At 47.4% G+C, this 9,845-nt stretch overlaps 1 protein-coding gene and 1 long non-coding RNA gene across 3 annotated transcripts in view; one reads left to right on the top strand and one right to left on the bottom strand.

Moving 5' to 3' along the window:
- Positions 1-9,845, bottom strand: part of LOC119472129 — a 30,571-nt gene that overhangs the window by 2,237 nt on the left and 18,489 nt on the right. The gene's annotated exons all lie outside the window — the stretch shown is intronic.
- TCEA3 (transcription elongation factor A3) overlaps positions 1-9,845 on the top strand; it is a 44,313-nt gene that overhangs the window by 26,550 nt on the left and 7,918 nt on the right. For both annotated transcript variants that reach the window (XM_017534520.2, XM_017534519.2), the window contains 3 exons: positions 1,683-1,846; positions 2,030-2,086; positions 5,561-5,715. In XM_017534520.2, coding sequence (XP_017390009.1) covers positions 1,683-1,846; positions 2,030-2,086; positions 5,561-5,715 — 376 coding nt within the window. The remainder of the gene's footprint in view (positions 1-1,682; positions 1,847-2,029; positions 2,087-5,560; positions 5,716-9,845) is intronic.

Raw genomic sequence — 9,845 nt, 5'->3', positions numbered from 1 at the left:
AAAAAAAAAAAAAAAAGTGTTTCTGATCACAAAAGTAGATATATTCTTCATAGAAGATTTAGCAAATAGGCCTAAGCAAAAGACAAAAATGAAAATCTCCTGTCATTCCACCTCGGAGGGATAGTTGCTATTAACATGGTGTTACAGGCTGAATGTTTGTGACCCCCTAAAATTTATATGTTGAAATTCCAAACCCCATTGTGACTGTGTTTGGAGATAGGGCCTTCATTAAAATTAAATGAGGTCATAAGGGTGGAGCCCTGATCCAATAGGATTAGCGTCCCTATAAGAAAAGACACCACGTGAATACAATGAGAAGATTGCCATTCACAAGCAAAGAGAGAGCTCTCATCAGAAAGAAAATTGGCCAGCAACTTGATCTTGGGCTTCCCAGCCTCCAGAACCATGAGAAATAAATTTCTGTCAGTGAAGCCACCCAGCTTGGTATTTTGTTATGACAGCTTGAGCCACATAGTTAGCCTTCTAATTATCTGTGCATACATGCATATGTGTATATTTTTAAAACAAAATCAAAGTGAGATCACTCTTAGATAGTACATCATAGATTATAGCATAGGTGTTGGCTGGGTAATCTAGTATTGGCCTGTTATCCCAGCACTTTGGGAGGCCAAGGCAGGTGGATCGCTTGAGCCCAGGAGTTTGAGGATCAGCCCGGGCAACATGCTGAGATCCCATCTCCACAAAAAGATGCAAAATTAACCAGGCATGATGGCATGCTCCTGTGGTCCCAGCTCCTTGGAGGCTGAGGTGGGAGGATTGTCTGAGCCCAGGAAGTCAAGGCTGTAGTGAGCCATGATTGTGTCACTACACTCCAGCCTATGTGACAGAGAGAGACCCTATCTCAAAAAATAAAATAAATTAATAAAAAGAGCATAGGTGTGGGATTAGACAGATTCGGGTTCAAATCATGGTGGTGTATAGCCTTAGGCAAATCTCAGTGGTACAACTCTCTGGGTTTATTTCCTCATCTTTAGATGGGGATGACGAGCGTATCTACCTTCTGGGACTGCTATGAAGATTAAATTAGAAAATGCTTGTAAAGTGCCTGGCACAGTTCTGGCATCTAGTAAAGCCAGCCCTTTTAAATGGTGGTCGATCGTCACTATTCACTAGACTGTAAGTTCCTTGAGTTGGTCTGCTGACTTGTCTGTGTTATCCCTTGTTCTTGGCAACTGCCTGGAGAATAGGTATCTAATAAATATCTAGTGAATGAGTGAATAAACAGTTCATATATTTATGAGAGCACAGAGAGAGAGCAGCTAGCACAGTGCATAATCAGTTGCATATAATTATGGGTGGTGTTACACTGTTCTCTAATGAGTAAAGCACAGTGGCTGGTTAAGAGCCAACTGCCTGGCTTTGAATTCTGTTTCTACTGGTTTGTCAATGTGTGACCTGAGTCAAGTACACCTCTAGATACATCTTTTTCTACAATGCACTTTAAAATGTGTCTCTCAAGTAAGGATAAGAATAGTATTGACTTCATGGGGTTGTCACAAGGATTAAATGAGATGATCTATGTCAATTGCTTAAAATAGTACCTACCTCATCGGGTTGTTATGAGGATTACAGGAGATCATCCATCAAGACATCTAGAATGCTGCTCAATAAATGCTTTACCCTCTTAATGTCAAATGTCTGTTACTGATTGTCACCCTCAGATCAAACAGCAGCAAATCAAAAGCGGAGAGTCCCAAAACACCTAGCAGCCCCTTGACCCCCACGTTTGCCTCCTCCATCTGCCTCCTGGCCCCCTGCTATCTCACAGGAGACTCTGTCCGGGACAAGTGTGTGGAGATGCTGTCAGCAGCCCTGAAGGCGGACGGTGAGAGGGCCTGGGCTAGGGATAGGGGCGGGAAGGGGTTCCTTTTCCCAACCACACCAAAGACAGGTGAGATGCAGTCTTTCTCAGCATTCCAGGGGATGGTACGGGGACACTCTAGTATGAGCAGGTTGCACTGCCTAGGTTGTGTCTGGCTGATGCCTGTATTTCTCAAATCTCTTTTAGATGATTACAAGGACTATGGAGTCAACTGTGACAAGATGGCATCAGAAATCGAAGATCATATCCTTGAACCGTGCCGGGGCTGTGGGTGTCTGGACCATCTAGCAGCAGCCCTCCAAGGTGCAAGCGAGCTGGGACAGTGAGGAAGGAGAGGAAGGACTCCAGGAACAGCACCTGCTCTACCCTTGAGCCAAAACTCTTAATTCTATCTAGCATTCGTTATTATTTTACACCTGCCAGCAAAATTTGAAAATGAGCTGTACCTCATTCAGTGTTGACAACAACCCCACAGGGTAGGTTTCCTGAGTTCTCCAGTTTTATAGGTGAGGTAACTGAGACTTACAGAGGTCAAATCATTCCCCAAAGCCCACACAGCTACAGTAGTAGCAGAGATGGGATCTGAACCCAGACTCTGGAAACTGGGGGCTCAGCAGCTCTGCCAGCTAGACTGTGTAATAGCATGCCTCACTTGGTCAAGTCATCACCTTTCGGAACAGACTAGAATGAGAGGTCAGCATTTCCCAGGCTCAGCCTTTCCCCTTCTCCTGTCCTCTGATGTTAATAGCTCTCTTTTCTTTTCTTTTTTTTCTTTTTGAGATGGAGTTTTGCTCTTGTTTCCCATGCTGGAGTGCAATGGCACAATCTCGGCCCACTGCAACCTCTGCCTCCTGGGTTCAAGCTATTCTCCTGCCTCAGCCTCTCAAGTAGAGGGAATTACTGGCATGCACCATCATGCCCGGATAATTTTGTATTTTTAGTAGACACAGGGTTTCATGATGTTGGTCAGGCTGGTCTCAAACTCCTGACCTCAGGTGATCCACCTGCCTTGGCCTCCCAAAGTGCTGGGATTATAGGCATGAGCCACTGTGCCCACCCCCCTCCTTTTTTTTTTTAACTCCCAAATATATATCAAGCACTGCAATGGCCAATTGACACTTACCACCACCTCTGTTAGCTCTCACAGCATTCTCTGTGAGGCAGAGACTGTTCTCATTTTACAGACAAGGAGTCTGAGGCTCAGAACTACTGGGTATCAAAGCAGGACTGGAGACCTTGGTCTTTGGATTCCATGTACTGAACCCTTTCCATGTGCCTCCTCTCCCCAGCTTCTCATCTGAAAGGGGCCCTGTGTAGACAGGACAGGTGATCACCACTGGGATATATTAATAGATCTGTTGCACAAAGGATATTTGGCTTGGGAGAAAAAAAAATCTCTCCTCCCTTGGCCCACACTGAATGAAAACATGGAGCTTCTTTTACTAGAGACAAGGTTTGCTGGGTGTTGGAGCAGGGAGACAATCGGGGAAAGAAGTCTAGGTGTCACACTGAAGTATGAGTGACCCTTCTGAGAGCTCCTGGGTTCTACCTGGGGAGTTCAGCAGGGTCTGTCGGGGAGGACCATGGGCTGATCTGCAGGCAACAAACCTGCATTTCCACCTCCTGCCTGTGGCCTACCCTAATTCCCTCTAACTCATTTTCTGGTGCTTTCTCTCCGCTGCCATTTAATGATTAGTCAACAATACCTCAACAAGTCAGGAGCCATTCAGCACTTCAGAAAGTACATTTTCATCCTTTCCTGTTAATTGAGGAAGGCAGAGCACAAGGTATCAGATATATCACGAGTTTCATCTTCATTTTCTCCTGAACAATCTTCCCTTCAAGCAGGTCCCTTCCATCTTCAAGCCCAGTTTGAAACAACAGCGGATGGTCCAGTACAAAGTTCCACTCCCAGCCTTTCCTCCATACACTGAATGTTCCTCTTTTTTTTTTTGAGATGGGGTTTTGCTCTGTTGCCCAGGCTGGAGTGCAGTGGCACTGTCTCGGCTCACTGCAACCTCTGCCTCCTGGGTTCAAGTGATTCTCCAGCCTCAGCCTCCCAAGTAGCTGGGATTACAGGTGTCCATCACCACACTGGCTAATTTTGTTGTATTTTTAGTAGAGATGGAGTTTCACTATGTTGGCCAGGCTGGTCTTGAACTCCTGACCTCAGGTGATCCGCCCTCCTCAGCCTCACAAAGTGCTGGGATTGCAGGCGTGAGTCACTGTGCCCGGCCTGAGTGTCCCTCCTCTAAAGGAGAGGAAACAAAAGCTGCATTAAAGGTTTTAGCTCTTTGTTCTTAGCTAGCTGGAGGTCAGGGAGAGGGTACACTTGGGGGCTTGACTGCTCTGTGTCCTAAAATAGATCTGTCCTCTTTGGAGTGGCTCTGTGCTAACATAGCAGCCAAAAGCTCTTCTGAGGGGCCGGTGACCTCTGGGTCTGCTCTCCACCTCGTCCCCTCCTGTCGCCTTGGGACGTGGAGACGGAGTCAGGAAGAGGCTGGAGAAAGTCCTGCCAGCCCTTCTGCCCTCACAGATCAACACACCCCAGGAATCCCAAGTGGCACATTTTCAAACACATTTTTTGGCTTTCACATGCACTGTGGCATATTCTTTGCTTTTCACACTTTTATTGTACAAACAACATTAAAACAATAACAGAAAAAAGAAAGAATACCACCTCCCCTCCCACCACTTCTAGCGAGTCATCTGTTTCCATTTTTCCACATTCCCCGCAGTCTCTTTCTTGTAGATGGTTTTTCCCAGCAACAGCTTTGTCTTCCTGATCTTCCTTGGCTCAGGAGACCAAGAAAATGAGGCTGTGTTCCCTGAGCTCCTCCAGAGGGTGGAGGGAGAGGGAGGCTCGCAAGCCTGCCCAGGATGCAGTGTTTGGACAGAAACTCACTGTGGTTGGTGGCCAGGGGTGACTTCCTGCGGGGTGAGTGGAGAGAGTGTTACCGTCAGGAGGGGTCTGGCTTCCAGCACTGTCTCTGCCGGGAATTTGCCCCGTGGCCTTGAGCAATGGCCTGCACCCTCTCTAAGCCTCATCTAGTAATGGAAGAAGTAGTTCTGACCAGCAATTCCCAGCGCAGGTTCCATGGGATGGTAACAGGTATTGTAGGAGAAAGGATGGAGGGGAAAGGGGCTCTATAATCAAATTTATTGGGAACACCAGATTAAACAAAGCTCAGTGATTTCTTTTTTGCAATACTTCTTAGAGCCTTAAACATGTGGCTCTTAATCTTTTCCTCTGAAAGCTGGACTCACAACCTCCAGGGGCCCTTCCAGACTAGAGGCTGTCCACATCCTTGTCATCGTCTCAACAGCCCATACATATTAAACATTTGATATGTCCCAGACACCACACTAGTGCACCTTGTGGCTTAGCTCCCGGAATCCTTGTATTTTATAAATAAGGAACCTCACCTGTGGTCACACAAGAGGCTCAGACAAACCCAGGCTGCCTGTTCCCAGTGTCCCTGACACTGTAGTGCTTGCTGTGATCTGATCTGACCCCAGAGGCTGTTTCTTGTCTCTGATACTTGGCTGACCACAAATGCCCAACTTGGGGAGTCAGAGGTCACAAAAGAGGGGCCCAACCCCTGTAGGAGCCCAGAGAGAGGAAGAGAGGGTTCTGGAGCTCCTCAGGCTTTAGGGCCATGCCTGCACCCTTCTGTGCCCCTCCGTGAGTGGCTGGCTGGCCCCTGACTGAATCACATATCTACCAAGAGCTCAAGAGCACGGACATGAAGTACCGGAATCGCGTGCGCAGCCGCATCAGCAACCTCAAGGACCCCAGGAACCCCGGCCTGCGGCGAAACGTGCTCAGTGGGGCCATCTCTGCAGGGCTCATAGCCAAGATGACAGCAGAGGTGAGAGCACGGTATCTGCATGGTGGAACGGGAAGCCAGGTCCCCCCAGCCCTGCCCAGTGCAGAGGGGCAGTGGCTTGTGACTCAGCAGCGATGAGCCAGGGAGCTTTTGTAACCAGCCCCATCGCAGCCTCCCCACCAGGCTCTGGACTAGCAGGATCCTGAACATAGCTAATAGGTTATATAAGTGCTGGCCGGGTGCCGTGGCTCACCCCTGTAATCCCAGCACTTTGAGAGGCTGAAGTGGGTGGATCATGAGGTCAAAAGATCGGGACCGTCCTGGCCAATATGGTGAAACCCTGTCTCTACTAAAATACCAAAATTAGCCATGCGCAGTGGCGCATGCCTGTAGTCCCAGCTACTCAGGAGGCTGAGGCAGGAGAATCACTTGAACCCAGGAGTCAGAGGCAGAGAGCCGAGATCGCACCACTGCACTCCAGCCTGGTGACAGAGCATGACACCATCTCAAAAAAAAAGTGCTGTGCTAAATGTGTTCTGCGAATTGACCAAGTTTACCTTCACACCAGCTGAGACAGAAAGCTGTATTATCCCCATTCTACAGATAAGGCTCCTGAGGCTCAGAGGAGTAAACTGATTTGCCCATGCACACAGCTAGAAAGGGTTGAAGCCTAGGAGGCAAGCTGTCTGGCCCCAGAGCTAGATGTGTATGGAGTGTGTGTGGGTGAACATGTGGAGTGTGTGTCTGCGTGGTACATATGATGTGTGAGGTGTGTAGGGGGTATATGTGTACATGTGGGGTGTGTGTGTGGTATGTATGTGTGTGTATATGTGTGGAGTATATGTGGTGTGTACGTATGGAGCATGTGTGTATGGTACATATTAGGGGTCCCCAACCCTTGGGCCACAGGCTGGTACCTGTTAGGAACCAGGTCACACAACAGGAGGTGAACAGTGGGTGAGCGAGTGAAGTTTCATCGTATTTACAGCCGCTCCCCGTTGCTGGCATTCCTGCCTGAGCTTGAGCTCCGCCTCCTGTCAGATCAGTGGCGGCACTAGATTCTCATAGATGCGCGAAGCCCATTGTGAACAACATATGCGAGTGATCTATGTTGTGAGCTCCTTATGAGAGTCTAATGCCTGATGATCTGTCACTGTCTCCCATTACCCTAAGTGGGGACCATCTAGTTGCAGGAAAACAAGGGAGCTCGGAGCTCCAACTGATTTGGTGAGTTGGATAATTATTTCATTATATATCACAATGTAATAATAAGAGAAATAAAGTGCACGATAAATGCAATGCGCTTGAATCATCCTGAAACCATCCCCTACCCCGTCTGTGGAAAAGTCATCTTCCAGGAAACCAGTCTCTGGTGCCAGAAAGGTTGGGGACCACTGGTGTATGTGATGTGTGGAGTGTGGGGGCTGCGTATGCGTGGAGTGTGTGTGGTGTGTGTGATGTGTGAGGTGTGTTTGGTGTTTAGTATATCTGTGTGGTATATATAATGTGTGGACTGTGTGTTGTGTGTGGAGTGTGTATGGTGTATGGTGTGGAAAGTGCGTGTATGATGTGTGGATTGTGTGTATGATGCATGTAGTGTGTGTGGTGTGTATGTTGTGTGGAGTGTGTGTGTATGTGTGGAGTGGCGTGGTGTGTATGATGTGTGGAGTGTGTATGTGTTGTGTATGATGTGTGGAGAGTGTGTGTGGTATGTATGATGTGTGGAGTGTGTGTGTTGTGTATGATGTGTGGAGTGTATATGGTGTGTATGATGTGTGGAGTGTGTGTGTATGATGTTTGGAGTGTGTGTATCATGTGTGCACTGTGTATGATGTGTGGAGTGTGTGTGCACTGTGTATGATGTGTGGAGTGTGTGTGTGTGTTGCGTATGATGTGTGCAGTGTGGTGTGTATGATGTGTAGAGAGTGTGTATGGTATATATAATGTGTGGAATGTGTATGTGGTGTGTATGATATGTGGATTGTGGGTGGTGTGTATGATGTGTAGAGAGTGTGTGTGGTGTGTATGATGTGTGGAGTGTGTGTGCACTGTGTATAACGTATGGAGTGTGTGTGTGGTTTGTATGATGTGAAGTGTGTGTGTATGATGTACGGTGTGAAGTATGTGTATGATTAGTATATGTGTGTCCTGTGTGGTTTGTGTATGTGTGGCGTGTGGAAGTGTGTGTCTGTGTTATGTAGTGTGTGTATGTACATTCTTCGGAGGAGAGGGTTCACTGCTTTCCTCAAATACCCAAAACAAACAACAAAGAGCCTTGGCTTTAGGATGAAATGGGGAACTTGGCACAGGTAGACCAGGGTTATCTTTCTGCCTAATTTTAAATACCTGATCTTTTTAGGTAAAGAGCTACATATACCTGGAGTTATAAATTGCAACTTGGCTTTACAGTGTGTCTTTCGTCAGTCCAGACTGCTATAGCAAAATGCCATAGCCTGGGTGGCTTATAAACAACAGTCATTTATTTCTCACATTTCTTTTCTCGTTGGCTGTTTTTTTTTGTGGGTTTTTTTGAGGTGGAGTCTTACTCTGTTGCCCAGGCTGGAGTGCAGTGGCACAATCTTGGCTCACTGCAGCCTCTGCCTCCCAGATTCAAGTGATCCTCCTGCCTCAGCCTCCTTAGTAGCTGGAACTATAGGCGCCCACCACCATGCCTGGCTAATTTTTGTGTTTTTAGTAGAGATGGGGTTTCACTAAGTTGGCCAGGCTGGTCTCAAGCTTTTGACCTCAAGTGATCTGCTTGTCTCGGCCTCCCAAAGTGCTGGGATTGCAGATGTGAGCCACTGCACACAGCCTATTTCTCGAATTTCTAGAGGTTGGACAGTCCAAGATCAGGGCACCAGCAGATTCAGTGTCTAGTGAGGGCCTGCTTCCTCACAGACAGCCATCTTCTCACTGTGACCTCATATGGTGGAGGGGTCTTTCTCAGGCCCCTATTGGAGGGGCCCTAGTCCCCTGCAGCAGGGCTCTGCTCTTAAGAGCTAGCCACCTCCCTAAGACCCCCTAATACCATCGCCTTGGGGTTAGGATTTCAACAGGTGAATATCGGGAGACCTTCATCCTGGGTCATCTTTTGCCCTGTGCAGAATGATTCACAAAGAGATACAGGACAATTTTTGTTCCATTACAAATCAGGCCAGGTGCGGTGGCTCATGCCTGTAATCCCAGCACTTTGGGAGGCCGAGGTGGGCAGATCTCCTGAGCTCAGGAATTTGAGATGACAAAACCCTGTCTCTACTAAAAATACAAAAATTAGCCAGGCATGGTGGCACACACCTGTAGTCCCAGCTACTCGGGAGGCTGAGGCAGGAGAATTGCCTGTACCCAGGAGGTGGGGGTTGCAGTGAGTGGAGATCATGCCACTTCACTCCCCGTCTGGACGCCAGGGTGAGACTCTGTCTAGAAAAAAAGAAAAGAAAAGAAAAAGAAAAACCTGAGCTTGGGCTTTGGCTGTCTGCTGTGCTGGGAAGCTCCCATCAGGACCCATGTGGACCGCGTCTCTCAGCATTTCCTTCCCTGACTACGTTTTCATGCCTCTTTCCTTGTTTATCTGACTTCCTCATTCTTCCTTCTCTTTTCCTCCCTACCCAGACATAGCGAAGAATGGAGTAGGCTCTGAGATACCCATGAGCACTGCAGAGTGGACATACCATCCTGCCAGTCCCATGAGGACCAGCATTCACACTCAGCACTGACAGCAGTGTCTGGCACATCACGGGGCTCAACAAATATCGATCAAATTCACGTTGGTGCCATTCTCTAACAGTGTATATAACATGAGGACCCAGCGTGGTCTCTGACTCACCTTTCCCTCATTTTCTACCTTATTTTTTACGGTGTTGCACTTACCCTCTGTGTTTCTGATGATGCTTCATTCTAATGAGGCAGGGCAGAGAAGTAAATGGATTGGTGTGTGGCTGGATAGATTTTTCTATTCTCTATTTCTTAGCTGGCACACAAGGCCTTCCTTCCACAATCTGACCTCCAGTCACATCTCCCATACTCAACTTGAAACTACCCCAAATACTTTTCCCTGAACATGCTATTCTTGTCCTCTAATCTTTTGTGTCTGCTGTTCTTTTTTTTTTTTTTTTTTTTTTTTTTTTTTTTTTTTTTTTTTTTTTTTTTTTTTTTTTTTTTTTTTTTTTTTTTTT

This window comes from Cebus imitator, unplaced genomic scaffold (genome assembly GCF_001604975.1).
Source record: "Cebus imitator isolate Cc_AM_T3 unplaced genomic scaffold, Cebus_imitator-1.0 Scaffold87, whole genome shotgun sequence".
NCBI lineage: Eukaryota > Metazoa > Chordata > Mammalia > Primates > Cebidae > Cebus > Cebus imitator.
Note: the sequence above shows the minus strand (reverse complement) of the source record. Positions and strands in the feature narration are given on the sequence as shown.